The following is a 21,040-nucleotide window of genomic DNA, read 5'->3' on the forward strand; positions in this document are numbered from 1 at the left end:
CCTGACCAAGAAACTACAATCAATAGGGAGCAACACTTCAGCCACGATTATCCTCAGCACCAGTGTCCCACAAAACGGCAATCTCAGACCCCTACTTTACTCCTTATACACGCTTGACTGGATGGTCAGATTCTGCTCCAGCTCCATCTACAGGCTTGCAGATACCACCATACTGCACAAAATCCCAAACAGCAATGAGTCCGAGTGCAGGAAGGAGACGGAGAGCTTAGTGATGTGGTGTCACGACAGAAACCTTTCCCTCAATGTGAGCAAAACAAAAGAGCTGGTTCCTGAGTTCAAGGAGGGGTAGGTTCATGCAGGACACATGCTTCTGCGTACATCCAGATGCTGAGTTCAACAGAGTTGAGAGTTTCAATTCCTAGGAGTGAGCATCACCAAAAGCCTATCCAATGGAACCATATAGATGCCACAGTCTAGAAAGCACTCAAAGTGCCTCTACTCCCTTAGGAGGCTAAAAAAATTCAGCATGGCTCAGTTGACCCTCACCAATCTTTATCGATGCGCCACAGAACGCATCCTAGAGAGAGGTTTCATGGCTTAGTACGGCAACTGCTCTGTATGAGAGTGTGGAACACAGCTCACTCAGTACATCACAGAGACCAGCCTCCCCTCCACGGACACCGCCCGCACTTCTCGCTGGTTTGGTAAAACAGCCAGCATAACCAAAGGCCCCACCCAACCTGAACATTCCTTCTTCTCTCCCTTATCATCAGGCACAAGATACAAAAGCCTGGTAGCATGCTCCACCAGGTTCAAGGACAGCTTGAGCCATTGTTATATGACTAGTAAATTGCTCCCTTATATTACCAAATAGATTTCGACCTCACCATGTACTCCATCATGACCAAGGACCTTATTGTCTGTCTGCACTGCACTTTAAGACCATGAGATATAGGAACAGAGCTAGGCCATTCCTCCCATCTAGTCTACTCCCTCACTTCATCACGACTGATCCATTTTCACTCTCAGTCCCAATCTCCTACTTACCCCCTTCCTCTGTAACAGTAACACTGTATTCTGCATTCATTATTGCTTCTCCCTTGTCCTACTTCGAGATACAAATGTGATGAAATATTTTATATTTATAGAAAATATATAATTGAATGGTGTGCAAAACTAAGGATTTTGCTGTGCCTCGGTACATGTGACAATAATAAGCCCATTTAACAGTTTTAACCCATAGGATGGAGGCAGAGTAAATGACTGAAGTATTAACTACTACAGAGTCACACAAACACACAGCACAGAAACATGCACTTTGGCCCATCCAGTATGTGCCGAGACATTTAAACTACCTGGTCTATTGACCTGCACCCCGACTCCAGCTCAGCATTCAATACCATCACCCCCTCAAAATCTCCAGGACCTTGGTCTCAATACCTCCTTGTGCAACTGGATTCTGGATTTCCTTACTTGTAGACCCCAGTCAGTTTGGATTGGCAACAACATCTCTGCCATCATCTCCATCGGCACAGGTGCACCACATGCTGTGCGCTCAGTCTCCTGCTCTACTCGCTTTGCACTGTGTGGCTAAGCACAGCTCCAACACCATATGCAAGTTTGCTGATGACACCGTAGTCGTGGGCTGAATCAGTGGTGGATATGAATCAGCATACAGGAGACAGAATGAAAATTTGGCTGAGTGGTGTCAGAACAACAACCTCTCGTTCAATGTCAATAAAATCAAGAAACTGACTATAGACCAGGAGAGGGAAAGCAGAGGTCCATGAGCCAGTACTCATCGGAGGATCAGAGGTGGAGAGGGTTAAAGACTTTAGATTCCTGGGTGTTACTATTTCAGCGGTCCTGTCCTGGATCTATCTTGTAAGGGCAATCGCGAAGAAAGCACGGCAGCGCCTCTACTCCTTCGGCGTCTGCGGAGGTTCAGCATGGCATCTAACACTTCGACAAACTTTTATAGATGTGTAGTGGAGAGTATATTGACTGGCTACATCACAGCCCAGTATGGCAACACCAATGCCTTCGAATGGAAAATCCTACAATAGGTAGTGAATTTGGCCCAGATAAAGCCCTCCCCATCACTGAGCACGTAAACATGGAGCGTCGTCGCAGGAAAGCAGCACCCACCATCAGGGACCCCCACCACCCAGGACACCTTCCCTTATCACTGCTGCCATCGACAAAGTGGTACAGGAGCTTTTGCACCCACACTATCAGGTTCAGGAACAGTTATTACCCCTCAACCATCAGGATCTTGAAACAAAGGGGACAACTTGACTCAAACTCACTTACACTTCCTCCCTTACCACAAGTGCTACACATGCCCTTACACTTCCTCCCTTACCACCATTCAGGGTCCCAAACAGTCCTTCCAGGTGAGGCAACACTTCATCTGTGAGTCAACTGGGGTGATATACTGCGTCCGGTGCTCCCGATGTGGTCTTTTATATATTGGCGAGACCCGACGCAGACTGGGAGACCGCTTTGCTGAACATCTACACTCTGTCCGCCAGAGAAAGCAGGATCTCCCAGTGGCCACACATTTTAATTCCACATCCCATTCCCATTCTGACATGTCTATCCACGGCCTCCTCTACTGTAAAGATGAAGCCACACTCAGGTTGGAGGAACAACACCTTATATTCCATCTGGGTAGCCTCCAACCTGATGGCATGAACATCGACTTCTCTAACTTCCGCTAGGTCCCACCTCCCCCTCGTACCCCATCTGTTACTTATTTTTATGCACACATTCTTTCTCTCACTCTCCTTTTTCTCCCTCTGTCCCTCTGAATATACCTCTTGCCCATCCTCTGGGTCCCCCCCCCCTTGTCTTTCTTCCCGGACCTCCTGTCCCATGATCCTCTCGTATCCCTTTTGCCAATCACCTGTCCAGCTCTTGGCTCCATCCCTCCCCCTCCTGTCTTCTCCTATCATTTTGGATCTCCCCCTCCCTCTCCAACTTTCAAATCCCTTACTCACTCTTCCTTCAGTTAGTCCTGACGAAGGGTCTCGGTCTGAAACATCGACTGCACCACTTCCTAGAGATGCTGCCTGGCCTGCTGTGTTCACCAGCAACTTTGATGTGTGTTGCTTGACTCAAACTCACTTGCCCCATCACTGAAATGTTCTCACAACCAATGGACTCCTCATCTCTTGCTCTCAGTATTTACTGCTTATTTATTTATTATCATCATTTATTATTGTTATTTCTTTCTTTTTGCATTTGCTCAATTTGTTGTGTTTTGCACGTTGGATGAACACCCAGATTGGCTGGCATGCTCTTTCATTGATTCTATTATGGTTACGATACCATTGTGGATTTATTGAATATGCCTGTAAGGAAATGAATCTCAGGGTTGTATGTGGTGACATATATGTACCTTGGTAATAAATGTACTTTGAACTTTGAAGACATTTCTGTCGATGTTGCCAGGACGAGAGGGCCTGGGTTACAGGGAGAAGTTGGCCAGGTTAGATCGCTATTCGATGGAACATCGGAGAATCAGGGGGTAATCATAAAGAAGTGTTTAAAATGATGACAGGCACAGGTAAGGTGGATGGTGACTATCTTTTCCCAAGTACAGGAGAGTACAAACCTAGGGTGATAGATTTAGGGTGAGAGGGGAAAGTTTAAGAGAGACCTGAGGGGCAAATTTTTCACACTTACAGTTGTGAATAAGTGGCATGAGCTGCCAGAGGAAGAGGTTGAGACGGGTATAGTGGTATCATTTAAGAAGCACCCGGAGGGGCAGGGCCTTAGAAGGACGTGGGATGAGTGCTGGAAATTGAGACTAGCTGTGTGGGCAGCAGGTTGGCATGGACTGGATGGGCCTGGATCCTTGCCGCATTGTCCTAGACTTCAAAATCACAAAAATGAAGCACGTCTTCGCATTTCATTTAATTCTCTGACCGCAACACATTTAGACCTATCTATCAATAATTTTATTAGGCAGTTGAACAGCGAAGGACACAGAGTGTTAAGGAGAATGCAGCATTAGAAGTGTTGGAGAGTTATGACAGTGGGATATTAGAGGACGTGGAAGTGAGAAGAGACTGGGCGTACTCTGGGATATTACAGTGTGTGGGGAAAGCAGAGAGTGGGTGGCTCACCAACTGTGCAAACTCTGCCAAGTTGGGTGATCTGTTTAACCTCTGACAACAGGTGGATAGTTCACACACCAAAGGTATAGCCAATTTTACGTATTTTACCTTGGTATTTATGTTTAAATTTGCTTTGAGCATGTTAATAATTGTAAAATACATTTGGCTGTTCATTCGAAAAAGTGCAGTATCAGCATATAACTTCCTGTACATTGGCACATACTGTTGTTCAGCTTTTATTTTTCAGTCAATCTTTGGCATGTTTCCCCTTCTTCCTCACAAGATTCTGATACTCAGCTGCTGCCATAGCAGCTATTGAGTCCTCCTTGTTTTCATGTCCCAAGACCACTGCCTTTCCCCGCAGTGCCAGACCTTGTACTGCCTTATCTCTGCTTTCCTCGATTCAAGAACTTCCTTCCCCTGTACTTGATGAAAACAGAAAGAACACTGTGGGTTGGTCAATGAACTGAGTGTTTGAAGGATATGCTGCAACTGCTTAGCTCTCTGGACAATGCACATTCCCATGCCCACACCCAACCAGGACTGCCCCCAAACACAAACCCCGGCTCATCACCACGCTAACTTTGGGACTGCCCTTGTTACATTCACTCCTGGACCATTTGCGCAGCTCACCTCTCCTGATGAAGGCTCGACTGCCTTGAGCAGATCAGACACGGCACCAGCCAATGTTCTCGCTGCTCGTAGAAGATCCTGACCACTTCCAACATCATCATCCATCAAGGCAGCCAGCATCTTCACTCCCTTGGACATTTCAGTGAGATTGGAGGAAATGGTCGTGATGGCACAGCCGACAGCAGTGTAATCTGTGTCTGCGGGATCTCCTAAAGGGACATCAGAATGATATGACCATGTTAATGGGGCTATACTACAGTCTGAGGGATTTAGAGGGACAAAGTTGCAGAAACATCGCAGACAAGAAAAATAAAGTTGTTATAGTAGGTGATTTTAACTTTCCACACATTGACTGTAAAAGGACTAGATGGGATAGAGTTTCTCAAACATGTTCAGGAAAATTTCCCTAGTCAGTACATAGAAGTCCCAAAGAGAGAGTGTGCAATACTTGATCTGCTATTGAGGAATGAGACAGGGCAGGTGACAGAAGTTTGTGCAGGGGAACACTTTGCATCTAGTGATCTCAATGCAATTAGTTTCAAAGTAAATATACAAAACGATCTGCTATTAGGCATGAGCCAGGGCAGGTGAGATAAGTGTGTGTAGGGGAACATCTAGCGACCACAATGTCATTAGTTTCAAAGAAATTATGCATATAGATAAGTCTGGTTTGCGGGCTGAGATTCTAAATTGGACAAAGGCCAATTTTGATGGTATCAGAAAGAATCTGGCAAGTGTGGATTGGGGCAGGCTATTTTCTGGCAAAGATGTACTTGGTAAGTGGGAGGCCTTCAAAAAGGGAAGCTTTGACAGTACAAAGCTTGTATGTACCTGTCAGAATAAAAGCTAAAGATGACAGGTGTTCTTAAGAGATGTTGAGGCCCTGGTTAAGAAGAAAATGAGGTACATTGCAGGTATTGTCAGGTAGAAACAAATGAGGTGTTTATGGAGTATACAAAATGCAAGACAATACTTAAGAAAGAAATCAGGAAGGCTAAAAGAAGGCAATGGTAATCTATGCATGGAGCCAAAACAGATTAAGCCATGCTGACTAACCTTAATCAGACCACATCTATCCAAATACTTAACTTATCGGGTCCGTTAGAATATCTTCCAATAACTTTCGCACTATTGATTTCAGGCTCATGGGCCTATAATTTCCTGGGTAGGTTTTACACAGTTGAACGGTAAGGCACTGAGGGGTGCAGTAGAACAAAGGGATTTGGGAATATACAGGTCCATAATTCATTGAAAGTGGTTTCACAGGCAGATAGGGTTGTTAAGAAAGTTTTTGGCACAGTGGCTTTCATAAGTCAAAGTACTGAGTACGGGAGATGGGATGTTATGTTGAAGTTGTAAGAGGGGAGAGATTTAAAAAAGACCTGATAGGTATCTTCTTTACCGCGGGTAGTGAGTACCAGGATTGAGCTGCCACAGCAAGTGGTCGAGGCTGATGCAATTACAACATACAAGAGGCATTTGGGTAGATACATGGAGGGGAGGGACTTGGAGGGTTACTGGCTGAATGCAGAGGATGCTGTGTTGGCATGGACCAGTTGGTGCAAAGGGCCTAGTCCATGCTGTATTATCTATGATCATATCAAACCTGAACAGAAAAATGTTTGTTTTGGAACCCAGGCCCTGGTTCTGAACTGTCGAGCCAGATGAAACTTCATACCTACATATATATAGGGATCCGTTAGTCTCGTGAGACCACCGATTTGCGCATTGGAAGGTTGTATGGAAGACCGGCAGTTGCCCATGCTGCAAGTCTCCCCTCTCAACACCACCGATGTTGTCCAAGGGAAGGGCATTAGGACCCATACAGCTTGGCACTGGTGTCATCACAGAGCAATGTGTGATTAAGTGCCTTGCTCAAGGATACAACATGCTGCCTCAGCCAAGGCTCGAACTAGCGACCTTCAGATCACTAGACGAACGCCTTAACCACTTGGCCACACGTCTTCATACCTACACCAACCCTGCCAAGCCCTAAAAGAACTTTACTTGTTGTGCCAGGATCTCCTCTCATTCACATAAACTTCAGAGTAGATGCCCAGACTATTTACTGTCTTCCCAGAAGACAAGCCTTCTATCTGAAGAATCAACAGGCCAAACTTTTTCCAACTATAGGTGGGAAGTCTGACATCTATAAAATTCCAGGTAGGTCTTGCAAGAAGCCAATAAAGTTGTAGTAAAGCAGCCTTCCTCAGTTTTTACACATCTTCTTCAAATGTCAGCTCATGCCTCATTTGCCTACCTGATTCTTGTATATTCACAGCCGATTTTTCCCCACACACACCCAACTTCCTCTGAACACCTACCCTTTTCAATTGCTGAATATTTAAAAAGTCCTCCACTTTTCTGTTGTCTCTTGCTGGGTGGATGGCCCCATTTTTCCACACTGTATTCCATCTACTACATTCCCATCCATTCACTGATCCTGTCCATATCCCCGCATTCCCCCCCCCCCCAAGCCTCTCTGGTTACTCCTCACAATCCATCCGGGACAGGAACAATCTGTGTACGGAGTCAGAAAGCATGCACTGTTTCCGTGGCTGTGGACTCGTTTTCTGGGACTCTGCGGTTCACATTCTGTTTATTATTTCTTTTCCTTTTTCACTGTTTCCACGATCTTTTCTTTTTCTTACACATTGGACAAGGTTCAGGACACAGGTCACTGGGTGACCGTCAGGAGGAGGAAAGGGGATAGGGCAGTCAGTACCATTCCCCTCAACAATAGGTACTCCACTCTGGATGCTGTTTGTTTAATTCTGTTGGGGTGGTTGATCGAGCAGAGGAAACCCACAGTGATCAGGTATCTGGCACCAAGTCCGTGGCTCAGAAGTGAAGGTGGAGGGTGGGGAGAAGAGGCGAGCTGTAATGACAGGGGATTCATTGGTTAGGGGAACAGAAAGGGGGTTCTGTGGATGAGGATGAGATTCGTGGATGGTGCTGTGATCAGGTACACCTCCAATCAAGTCTAGGGTATCCTTAAGTGGGAGGATGAGCAGCCAGAGGTCATGGTTCATGTTGGCACCAATGACATGGTTGGGGGGGGGATTTCAGGGAGTTAGGTGCTAAGTTAAAGGACCAGACCACCAGGGTTGTGATCGCAGGGCTGCTACTAACGCCACATGCTGGTGAGGCCAGTTTAACGTGGCTAAGGAGATGGTGCAGGAAGGAGGGCTTCAGATTTTTGCAACAATGGGTTCTCTTCCAGGAAAAGTGGGAACTGCATAAAAGAGGCAGTTTGCACCTGGACTGGAATATCCTTGCAGAAAGGTTTTCTAGTGTTGCATGGAAGGCGGGGAGCGGGGAATGTGGTGGGGGTTTAGTGGAGTGGTTGTGGGAAATGAAATTGTTAAATCTACATAGAAAGTCAGGAATTGAAAGGCCAAGCACAGTCAGACAATGTACTGAGTTGTGTATATTTCAATGCAAGGAGTATTGCAGGAAAGATGAATAAGCTTAGGGCACGTGGAATTATGATATTGTAGTCGTTAGTGAGACCTGGTAGCAGGAAGGGCAGGACTGGCAGCTCAATGCTCCAAGGTTCCATCGTTTTAGAGGTGGTAGGGTGAGAGGGATTAAGGGCAAAGGTGTGGCATTACTAGTCAGGGAAAATGTCACAGCAGTGCTCAGTTGCGACAGACTGGGGAGTTTGTCTAGTGAGGCTTTATGGGTAGTAATGAGGAATAAGAAATGTATGACTATGTTAATGGGATTATATTATAGACCACCCAATAGTCTGCAGGATTAGAAGGAGCACATTTTAGAGTGTTCTCAGCTGTTGCAAGAAACTTAAAGTTAGGATAGTAGATAATTTTAACTTTTCACATATTGACAGGGTCTCCCATACTGTAAAAGGAAAGAGCTTGTCAAATGTGTTTGTTCAGAAAAGTTTCCTTAATCAGTACATAGAAGTCTCAACCACGTAGGTGAATGGTAGAATTGGCGGTATTGACAGAAATATAGGGACAACAGAAATACAGACAGGTGCAGGTTTATTGTGAATGAGCACTTGAGTGGACCTGACATGCCAGGAACCTGTTCCTGGCTGCACAACTGCAGATGCCATTACGTCACAAGAGGGATTGGAAACTCCAGGCAGCTGTTCCACTGGCAGCCAGAGTTGAGTTAAGACTCGTTTCTAGGCATGCCAAAGAGCGTCTCACAGAACTGGGGCAAACTGGCAGATTGCTCTCAGTGAGTTGTCACAAGAACCAATCACTCACCAGCTGTGAGATTGACAACTGACGCTGTGCCTGCTGTGATAGCGTCAACCTGCGAGTGAATCTCATGCTTTGACTCATCCACCTTGTTCTGAACCCACACCTTGGATGCCTGAGGAAAACAGAATCAACGTTAAAGAGTAGAATGCAAATGGCCGGCATTCCATAGTCACTGCAAACTACAGGAACATGAAGAATGATTTGGTACGACACATCTGATTCTGGGGCCATCAGGAAGCTTCACATTAATTATTAACTTACTCTCAGATGTTTCATCAGTCCTGAGCATTGGGATAACTCATCCATTCACTGAGCCAGTCTGCCCACCTGAAGCCTACCTGGATACTCCTCACAACCCATTCGGAACAGGAACAATCTGTGTGTAGAGTCAGAGAGCCTGTCTATGTCTGCAATAATGTTTATCAGTTTTCAGTAAAGAAACTGACTAATTGGAGAATTTGGCAAAGGGCACGGTAAAATTCAGGTGGAAGTCTCCACAAGTACAGAAGAGGTAGTTGAAACTTCACCAGACCTACAGATGGACAAGTCCCAGGGCCACACGAGATTAATCCAAGGCTGTTTGGGAAATAAGGCAGCAGTCAATCTCTCGGACTGAGAGTTTTTAAATTTACTTTTTATGTGCAGGAAGAACTACTCAGCGCAACTCGCAGCAGCTTCCTAGTGGGTCAGCTGTAGCTGAGTAAAACAAGACTCAGACTATTACTCTGCAGGGCCACCCGTTCATGGGTTTCACCTAGGACCATCCCCCTCGACTCACAGAACTTTACGTATTGGGAACTCTCAGAGGACGTAAACTTCCCAAGTGCATTAACCTCCTGCCGAGGACAGATCAGAGTGCTGGCTGGAATGCTGCTGCATCACAATGTGAATGCATTGGGGAAGGTGGGAAAGGGACAACAGACAAGGGCACTGCTAATCCTACTGCATAGCTGCTCCTAACTGTGGATCTGAACCCGTCCAGTAACTCGGGATGATAACAGGTTAAGGACAGAGGTAAGAACGTGCAGAAGACTGCCCTGTACTGGAGAACATCCAATTGTTTATAGAAGCCATCCTAGAGACACCTGCTGGGAGAATGATACATAAGACAGATGTGGGGAAGGAGAAGGCAAACCACACCCCCAACTCCGTCACACTCATTCGCAACAATCAGTGCAGTCCCTGCAAAAGTTCACGGTTGAAATAAAGCCAACACTCAACGAAACGCTCGAAGGCTGGTGATGTGCAACTTGCAATGATCATTGAAATGAAGATTGGCAGAAATTAGACTCACCATGTCCTGCCCCAGCGGGGGCAAGTTATCTACCTCAGTTAAGTCAGACTGGGCTTGTTGAACGGCCTGCATACTTGAGTTAATGGTTCCCATTAATGCTTGCTGTGCTGATGTCTGTTGTACAGAGCAAAGTAGCAAAGCAAGTTAGAATAAAAATATCACTTCCAAAAGTAACTTACTGTAAATCATTGCATGAATCTGTGGTTAAGCAACATTTAAAACTTCAATTTGCACATATTTTAATGTAAATAATAAAGTAATGGAATCTAAAAGAACATATCACATGATGCTTTACACTAGAATATAGCTTGATCTTAATCTTTGTCTCCTAAATAGCATCAATGAACTGGAAATTCAACCACTGCTGAAGGGTGGGTCCTGACTCCTACCAGTGGTGGCATATGGCCCCGATGCATCTGCCCACTCAGGATCTGTTGTTGCGGAGCTGGCATGGTGCCTGTGTTGAAGTTCTCTGGCCCACCTGCTCCAGGCCTCATCACAGCTGGCAATGCCACAGATGCATGCTCTATCTTGCCTGTCTTGTTAAACTGTTGCTGCAGAATGGTGGATCTGTGGAACAGGGGAGGACAGCAGAATTTACCTTGACATGTAACTGGATCACTTAGGAAAGAAAGCAACTTCCATTTTTACATCACTAAAGGAACTCAGGACATCTAAAAAAACACAGCACTAACCGTACAGGAGTCGAGAATCCTTCATTCTCTGTTGTAATGCGTCAAACCTAGATGCCAGCCTGTGTGCAACACTGACCAAATCACATGAAGGTTACAACAGAGAATGAGGCCAGTGAAGTCCACTCTCTACCCTCTCCCCTCAGCCCATAAAATCCTTTCCTTTCCGATCCTTACCCAGCTCCTTTCTGAATGCAATAGCTATCTCTGCCTTTATCATCCCACTCCAGTGCACTCCAGACCCAACCACTCACTGCGCAAAAAAATTCTTCATGTGGATAGTGGTTTTCTACCAAAAAACCATTATTCTATATCCCAGGTTCTTGAGCTGTCAGCCTTTGGAACCATTTCCCCCTATTCTGTTGTGGGCTTTCATTCCATCATATCCCTGTGCCAGCTTTCGGAGGAATTCCATCAGCACAGTTCTCCCACTAATTTCCTGCTCTCTCACATAGACTCATGTTTTTTTTTTAGCATTAGAAATTCTGAGTGTTTACTTTTTAGGAGACACTGATTCTTCCAACATGGTCGACTCTTCATCCCCTTCCAGTCCAAACCGGTCTTTACTTTGTTTCTGCAGAACAGAACGAAATAGAATTGGGCAAACCAATAATTGTAAAATCTAGTCGTCCAAAGTGTATTGATCCTCTCACACCATTAGTCGCTGGCTGCCTGTGAGCTGAGAGCCGGAAATCATCCTTACCTCACGGCAGAACAGTGCCCTTCGAGGTCAATCACCAGTTAGATTATCCTTAACATGTACCTGTATGCACATCCCTTTCATACTGTTCCTTTACGCCCACCCTCCTTATTGAATCAAGTGGTCTTTGGTTATGGATTCCACAGTCTCAATTACAATCCCATGCAAAAGTCTGACATTTAACATTTACAAAAATGCCTTCTTGACCCCATCCCCTCACCCACTGAAAACAGTGTGTCCTCATCTGTCCAATTGCTTCATAATTTTAACTTCTTTCAACTTCAGACCATAATGGTTGTGTGATTGACAGACATGCAAAGCTCTTGGACGGAATGGCTTTGTAACAAGTTACTATTGCAGCATGAGATACCCATTTTGTGAACCTTCAGCCTTCATTAAACAGGAGACATTCAAAGGGATCAGATCTCCCCTCCCTCCAGTTTCACACATAGACAGCCTCTGAACTCATCTCTAAAGAACAAAAGAAATTCATAAAAAGCTGAAGTTTCAGTAAGTCACTGAAAGTTCAAACCAGTCCTAGGAATCCTCCAAAGATGAAAATGTTATAATGGCCTGTCCAGTGTTAATGAGAAGGCAGCTAAGTACTTTTAGTGGATGAAGTCATATTTCCAAAAACTGATTTATTCACACTATAGATCCTGCTTTGATTAGAACTTGCTCAGATCCTACCATATTTGAGCAATAAAATCACCAGTAGCTCGAGTGATGAATACTCTGAGCACATTTATAATTAGAAGATAATTATTAATGCATTCCCAGTCAAATGCTCTGACCCAGAATTTCCGTGGGATGAGGGCAGAATGTGAATGTGAACTGCGAAAACAGACTCAAAGGTTAGTGGTGACAGACATCGGCGGATACGTTTCATAAATCTTTCTGGTGAGAGAAAAACTCGACAAGAAGGATGCATCATTGTGGCTAAGAAGTGTGACCAACGTCAAGGTAGTTCACGTTGCTGTCTCACAGCTCCAGTGAGGCAGGTTCAACCTGGCGCTGTGGTGAGGAGTTTTACGTTCTTCCTGCAGTCTCATGAGATTCCTCCAAGATATTTTCCCAGTGCTGGTGCATATAGAAAACAAAGAGGATAAATCAGATTAGTGTGTGACTGAGCTGGTGCAGAGGACTGGGGCATTAGATCCCATTAGTTACATGGGATGTGAACAAGTTGGATAATTTTGACCCAAACCAGAATGGCTCCAACATTGCGGAGGTTTAATCTAACTGGATAAGAGAATGGGTTGCACCGTGGGGTTCAGTAGGGGTGAGAGAGAATCAAACGATGAAGATACACTAAGTCAGGGGTCCCCAACCTGTTTTGCACCGCAGACTGGTTTAATATTGACAATATTCTTGCGGACCGGCCAACTGGGGGTGGGGAGGGGGGTGGTGTTCAAGTTCAACAGTGCGTGACAGGGAATGAGGAAAGGTGCAGCTGACTCATATTGTTTATATCGCCAAATCGTATCGTTTCCTCGCGACCCGGTAGCACATCTTTGCGAGCCAGTGGTTGGGGACCAATGCTCTAAATGATCCAAAACAGGCAGTGCATACAAAGACCAACCTGTTAGCAAGAGGCAGAGGCAGCGTGAAGGCAAGTCACAGAGAAGTGTAAAACGAAGAGAGTCCAACTTGGCATGTATGAACTGGATTGCCTCAGTGAGGAAGGGTTGGAGGGAGTGGAATTTCTACGATGTGCCTAGGAGAGATTTTTAAATCATTATGTAGATTGTCTGACTGGAGAAGTGGACCCAGACTTTGAGAATAAAGCCAGGCAAATGGAGAGGGTGCTCGCGCAAAAGCATTTTTGAGACACTGGCCACAACTCTAAGCTTTAAGATTTCTATGAAAGAGGTCGTTTGACCGGAAATGAAGCAACTGAATCTGGTAAGTAAATTTCAAAGCTGCAGGTCTGGATCTGATAATAGTAGGTAGTGAGCAGCTACCTCCAGGTAAGATATCAAGAGCAATTTGAAAGTGAAACAGCAAGAGCTTAGTGTCAATGTGCTCCTGCAGCTGTGAAAGGCAAGGCCAATGTCTTAAGAAACACTGGATATCAGTGAACTGAGGAACGGGGTGAAGGAAAAAAAGAGAGGTAAATGGAGAACAGGCTTAACAAACACCGAATGTTTAGAGGGTACTTAAAGAAGTGTCACTCAGGTGAAGAGAGGGCACAACATAGCACTGGAAAACTAGTGCAAAAAGTTCTAAGGAAGAGGATTAATCCACGCTGGAAAAGGCAGAGAGTTATCAAACAGCGCACACCAGGTACTGGGGGAACGCAGCAAGTCTAGCAGCATAAAGTCATTGAACACCACAGCACAGCAAAAGGACCTTCAGTCCATTAAGTGTGTGCTAAACCATTTAAACTGCCTAGTCCCATCGACCTGCACCGGGATCACAGCCTCCATTCCCCTTCCATCCATGTACCTATATAAACATCTCTTAAACTCTTGAATACCCGATGACTAAACTTTGTTGACCAATCCCCAGCGTGGGATCTTGACAAAGGCTTTGCTAAAGTCCATGTAAACATCATCCACTACGTTGCCGCCTTCATCATTTCCTGATAACTTCCTCAAAAAACTCTGTAAGATTGTCTAGACATGACTTACAATGCACAAAGCCACGTTGACTGCCCTTAATCCAAATACTTATATATCCGGTCTCTAGAATACCTTCCGATAACTTTCCTACTCTTGACGTCAGTCTTACTGGCCTATAATTTTCTGGTTTACTCTCAGGGCCTTTGCTGAACAGAACAACATTCTGCTCCAGTCCTCTGGTACCTCACCCATGCCTAAGGATGTTTTTAGCATCTTTGTTAGGGCCCCACAGGGTCCAAGCGAACACCTTGTCAGGCCCTCAAGAGTTATCCACCCTAATTTGCCTCAAGGCAGCAAACACCTCTTCCCCTGTAATCTGTACAGGGTCCAAGATCTTGCTGCTGCATTGTCTCATATCTATAAACTCTCTGTCAGTTTACCAAGTAAATACTGAAGCAAAAAATCCATTTAATAACTCCCCCATCTCTTTTGGCTCAGTTTATAGATTCCCACCCTGATCTTCCAGAGGACCAAATTTGTCCCTTTCTATCCTTATGCTTCTAATATATCTGTAGAAGACCTTAAAATTCTCCTTCATCTTGTCTGCTAAGAACAACCTCATGCCTTCTTTAGCCCTCCTGATCCCTTCTTAGGTGTTATCTTGCATTTCTTATATCCCACTAATACCTCATTTGTTGCTGCCTGCCTATACCCGCCACGCACCTCCTCCTTTTTCTTAACCAGGCCCTCAATATCTCTCAAAAACCAAAGTTTCTTAAAACCTGTTATTCTTGCCTTTTATTCTGACAGGAACATACAAACTCAGTACTCAACAGGAATTCTGCAGATGCTGGAAATTCAAGCAACACACATCAAAGTTGCTGGTGAACGCAGCAGGCCAGGCAGCATCTGTAGGAGGAGGTGCAGTCGACGTTTCAGGCCGAGACCCTTCGTCAGGACTAACTCAGTACTCTCAAGTTTTCCACTTTTGAAGGCCTCCCAGTTACCAAGTACACCTTTGCTAGAAAACAACCTGCTCCAATTCACTCTTGTCAGATCCTTTCTGATACCATAAAAACTGGCCTTTCTCCAACTCAGAATCTCAATCCAAGAACCAGACCTACTGTATCCATTTCCATATTGACCTGGAAACTAATGGCGTTATGATCACTAGGTGCAAAGTGTTCCCTTACACAAACTTCTGCACCCTGCCCTGTCTCATTCCCTAATAGGAGATATAGTATTGCAAACTCCCTTCTTGGGACTTCTATGACCTGATTAAAGAAATGCTCCTGAACACATTTGACAAACTCTTTCCCATCTAGTCCTTTTACAGTATGGGAGTCTCAGTCAATATGTGGAAAGTTAAAATCAACTTCTAGCATAAGCTTATGCTTCTTGCAACAGTCTGCCATCTCTCTACAAATTTTCTCCTTTAAATTCCACGGACTGTTGGGTGGTTTATAGTATAATCTCATTAACGTGGTCATACCTTTCTTATTCCTGAGTTCTACCCATAAAATCTAAAAACTAGACAAGCTCTCCAGTCTGTCCTGCCTGAGCACTGCAGCGACATTTTCCCTGAGTAGTAATGCCATCTCTCCCCCACTACTGTGTCTAAAACAACGGAATCCAGAACACTGAGCTGCCAGTACTGTCCCTCACCAAAAGTTACAATGTCATAATTTCACATACTCTAAAACTCATCGCCCTTTCCTACAATACTTCTTGCATTGAAATATACACAATTCAGAACATTAGTCCTACCACACTCAACATTTTGATTTCTGACTTTGTATGTCAGCTTAACAACATCTTTCTCCATCACCACTCCACTATCTGTTCTGGTGCTCTGGTTCCTACCCCACTGCCACTCCAGTTTAACCCCCATCGTGCAGCACCAGCAAACCATCTCGCTTGGTTATTAGACCCCTCCAGTTCAGGAGCAAACCGCCCCTTCTATTCCAGTCATACCTTCCCTGGAAGAGAGCACAATGATCCTAAAATCTGAAGCCCTTCCTCCTACATCATCTTCTTAGCCACATATTAAACTGTACGATTTTCCTACTTCTGGCCTCACAAGCACATGGCACGGGTAGCAATCCTGAAAATACAACTCTGGTTGTCCTGTACTTTAATTTAGCACCTAACTCCCTAAAGCCACTTCACAGGAGCTCGGCACCCCTCCTGCCCGTGTCATTGGTACTGATGTGGACCATGACTGCTCACCCTCCCACTTAAGAATTCTGCAGTCTCAATCCAAGGTGCCCATGATTCTTGCACCCGGGAGGCAACAGATCATCAGGAATCTTGTTTTCATACACAGAACCTCCTTTCTGTTTCCCTAACCAACGAATCCCCTATTACCACAGCTTGCCTCTTCTTCCCCTCTTACCGTCAGAGCCACAGAGTCAGCCTCACTGCTGGAGACTTGACTGCTGCTGCTTTCCTCTGCTACTTGTGTGGGATGACAAGAGTTAAGTAGAACTATGAATGTTTTGCAGCATTGTCAGAATTAGTTAAACCCGCCTGGGGAGATGGGGATAAAAAATATTACATGTAATGTTTAAAAATTGCAACAGCTGTCCTATACAATTTTAATGCTATTTAACTTGTAGTTCCGTTCTATACTTAACTAAGTCGGTAGGGACCGAGTTTTCACTTATCAGTCTGCTTACAATTTCATTGTGAAATTAGTTTTAATATTACCTGCTTTATATGCATTTGGCTCATGTGACCCATTGCTTTTGTTTTGAACATCGTTGTTTACGATTTGGAAAACGCTATTCTAAGTGTATGGCTTTTTTCAGATTTTCTCACTTCACGTCAACAAACCTGGAGATGGGTCGATGGACATGGTAGGGGTAAAAGAGGGGGATGTCCATGAGGGGTGTGGTTTGCTAGCGGACAGCCTGATCACTGGGCTCAAAGACGCCCTTAGCACCAAGGCAACTGTGATAACAGTCAGCTTCCGTCTCCACAGCTACCAACATCTCAGACTGTGCAGTTTCCTTGAAATAGCCCTTTCCTGAACTGCACTGAATAACTTGTACATTACAATTCTGCCCATTGTAAAATTTCTGAACCTGTTATTCTACTGACTGTAAGCAAACAATTAGATTTCCTGTTAATACTGGAACCACCTTTTCCACAATCCATGCTTTTAGCTGGCCACGAGCACCCTCAAGTCATGAATCTATTAAGTGTTGTGGCACAGCCAGTCCCATTTTTGTAATGTCACTTATCAGCTTTTCAGAGATGAAGGAGAAAATCAGTTTCTTGTAGCACAATACCCACTGGCTATTCTGAGGGGATGGAACTTCCTTTGTAATTGGGATGCTCCCCTGAAGGGGTACAACTTGAGGTGCAGGAGACTATATACTCAACTGCCTGTGTTGTGTGAGAAGAATCGGTTCAGGCATCATTTGAAGTTTGTTGGTGAAAGTTCACTAAGAATTCTTTGTCTGCCAAAGCATTTACTATAGTTGAGCAACTGTTGCAACTCTGAAGTCCATTTAGTGTTATAGAAATATCCATGTCTGACGTCCTAGTCACCTAGAGGCATATGACCAATCACATTGCTCTGCAGCAGGTGCAAGATCATCCATAGGAAAAATCTGTAAAGCAATTACAATACGTCCTTCACTCTTGTTCTTTTCGTCCCCTGCCAAGGCTCCGAAGGTGTTGCCACCTTGACTGTTATCACTCAAGGGATTTGGGATTCACAGTTCACGATTCATGTCTTATGTAAAATGCCAGCAGAAGCCCGCTATACCCTTCCAGCGGGAACTATTTCAGTATTTCCCCATGTGACTGCCTTTACATTTAGTGAAGTTAAATCCCATCCCGCTAAATTTAAACTTCAATTCCTGAGCCCTTCCCAGACACAGAATGATGACAACCAAACGTTTGCTTGCTCAAGTATCAGAGACTGTATGGGTGAAAAGTGGCAACCATGCAGGACAAATAATGTCTGCCGAACCCTTTTAAAGTCCAATTAGATCTTACAAAAACACTTCCATTCTGCCTCAGTACATGGATGATTTGCTTGTCTGTTCTCCAAATCATAAAACCTCTGATCAAGACTTTTGGACTAAAGCACACTGTGTGCAAGACCATCAAGGATGGGTATAATTGAAAATCTGTGGGATGCACCAAGATTCCTGACTGGAGGAAAAGTGGAGCCAAACTGTATGATTTGCCAGAGACATAACGCCTCAAAAAGACCGCCAGTATCTGCCATTACTGGGCCCTTCCCTTGGAGGCCATTTGTATATCTTCAATAGACTTTATGCAATTGCCAGAGTGTTTTAACCATGCACTTGTTATGGTAGGTTTGTTTTCTCGATGGTTAGAAGCCTATCTAACTGGTAGAAATGATACTATAATTGTTCCAAAATTTTTATTATGAGGATTTGTTCCTAGGTTTGGAGCCCCCGAGAAGATCTCAAGTGATAATGGTCCTCACTTTATGGGTAAGTGATACCAGAGTGTCAGCCTTACAGTATAAGCATCACACTGGGTTTCTATACCACCCACAATCTATAGGGGCAGTAGAAAGACAAAATGAAACCATGAAAAGCTGGTTGGCCAAATTGATGAGGAAACTGGACTAAAGTGGCCAGAGGCACTTCCATTGGCTCTCATGGCTATACGCTGTGCTCCAAACCGTGTAAGAGTCCATGAGATAATATTGAGACATCACATGCACTTGCTCCTTCCCTTTTGGACATCCATCAGTGGAAACATGTTGCAGAATTGACAGCAATAACACCAACTCTTGAAAGTTTACATCAAAACGTGTTTGAAGCCCAACAGGATCATGATGGCTGCAGAATGCCAAACCCACTAGCCAGGAAATTGGGTACTAGTGAGATCCCACCCCTGAAAGAATTTCTTTCAGCCCTGGTGTGATGGCCCATTTCAAGTACTGCTAACCTCGATCTGGGGATCTAGGAAAAGTCAGCTTGGGCCCACGCATCGGACGTTAAGCCAGTGGTCCCACCAGACCGGGAGGCCAGGAGCCAGAAGAGCCCTGATGACAAGGACTGACTAGCTGAAATATTTGATCATTACTGCTTGCAACCTTGTTGAGCGTAATACATTTTGGATTGTCTGTGCATCTATTTTCTGATTAAGTATAGAACTGTCTCATGACGCTGACACTCCTACACTTTTACCTGTCTCAGTTACGAATATGCCTTGTTTACTTACCAGCAGAGCACTGGGCTTGTTCTAGTGGGGTGTATGGGGTGTCCAGGGAGGGGTAGCACCTCTGGTAGTGGGCTTGTCATGCTCCACCAAGGGGCACCTCGCCCAAGGGTCTCCACCTGCCACCCAGCTCTCACCTGTGGCTCCAAGTAGCTGTTTGCATGCGACAGTGGCCACACCCTGGTACACCGGCTCGACAGGTGGGCTAAACCAGGTGAGGGTAGCCGGAAACTTCCAACCCCGGTGAGATAGGGATATGCCTGCCCCAGCATGTGAAGCCAGTCCTGGTGGATTGGGCGGATGAGATGAACTACAAGGGCCAATGGCCAAGAAGGCAGTGCTGCAACGCCTTGTGGAGAGCGAAGGGCGTGACAAGGCACAGAAGGTGTCATGGCTACCCAATGCAGCTGACGAAGTCTCCAGTCACGACAAGTTTTCATACCATTGGATCAAGATTTTTGAGGCTGAGAGTGGAACTACCCCAGTGCAACGACTCTTTCACTGTAAAACTCCTCCCGCACAGGTTCTTGTCCACAAATGTCATTGCCGGAAGCAAAGGACAACCAACACACAGAGGGCCCAGACTTTCAGCGGGTGGATTGTCAATGCAACCTATACCTTTGAAACTGCGTTTGGTTCTACTTTCTAGTTTGATCACCAGGCTTGAGCTGTGAGACCAGCAGGAGACTGCACTGTTCATAAATGACTCCAGCCAATGTAACTAGACTTGGGTAACAATGTATACAATCTCTGGTGCCAATCTTCTTTCAAATCCTGTTCACTTCTAACCAGGTCTTTGGCCTGAACCAAAGCAGTGGAGGGGTTTTATTATGTGAAATATGTGATATGTATGTACCACCTAGCACCTCCCTACATCCAGCCTTGTAAGGCTGGGAACGAAGGACAATTACAGAGTCAGAACACTTCTGAATAATGCATCCAGTTCTGGGTGATTGCCACACTTGCTCGTGAGAGCATCGGTGTGGACTCAGTGATGGAGAAGTCGTCCCAAGACACTCGGCACTGCGTGACACCAGCCAGGCTATTAAAGACATCACAGCTGTGATCCCTCAGAATCAGGTGGCACTGGATTTCCCATTGGCTCAAAAGTGTGATGACAAAAACCAAGAAAAGAGCTAAACTTATCACAGTGGAACTTTGAAGATATCCTTATTTGTGATGATTGTCGATATGATCGCTCTCAAGTCCAGCAACCTACTCAACCCTGATCAATGAGAAAACAAAAAGGCTATACCCCAGCAAAGAAACACAACGGGTCCCCAGGGAAGTGTTTAAACTAGGCAGTGAGGAGATTCAGTTACAAATGCAAAACCTGATCACCCATCACCTGCCATGACTGTGATCACTGCTAGAAAGATGATGAGTGACATGATATTTGACATAATCTCTGGTTACGACAGAGGGTCTCAGGGAAGCTCATCGTCAGGGTCCTCCTGAAGTGATGAAGATCGGCTCTCTAAATCACAGTGGCCATGATTTTTAATGCTAGGGAAAATAACCTTGTATCCCCGTTAACACCAGTCAGTTCATTAGGTACGGAGCACAGAATTCCTGGAGTATATTCAGGAGAACCTTTTCAGGCGGAAAGGTCGTTGGGAGAGTCTT

The 21,040-nt window shown here is 45.1% G+C and overlaps 1 protein-coding gene across 5 annotated transcripts in view; it reads right to left on the reverse strand.

The window, feature by feature from the left end:
• The window catches only part of tln2b (talin 2b), a 316,251-nt gene that overhangs the window by 144,257 nt on the left and 150,954 nt on the right, over positions 1–21,040 (reverse strand). For all 5 annotated transcript variants that reach the window (XM_072282202.1, XM_072282201.1, XM_072282200.1 and 2 more), the window contains 5 exons: positions 11,437–11,513; positions 10,637–10,817; positions 10,248–10,361; positions 8,957–9,065; positions 4,719–4,927 (listed from right to left, as the gene is read on the reverse strand). In XM_072282202.1, coding sequence (XP_072138303.1) covers positions 4,719–4,927; positions 8,957–9,065; positions 10,248–10,361; positions 10,637–10,817; positions 11,437–11,513 — 690 coding nt within the window. The remainder of the gene's footprint in view (positions 1–4,718; positions 4,928–8,956; positions 9,066–10,247; positions 10,362–10,636; positions 10,818–11,436; positions 11,514–21,040) is intronic.

The sequence above is a fragment of the Mobula birostris genome, chromosome 18 (assembly GCF_030028105.1).
Source record: "Mobula birostris isolate sMobBir1 chromosome 18, sMobBir1.hap1, whole genome shotgun sequence".
Taxonomy (NCBI): domain Eukaryota; kingdom Metazoa; phylum Chordata; class Chondrichthyes; order Myliobatiformes; family Myliobatidae; genus Mobula; species Mobula birostris.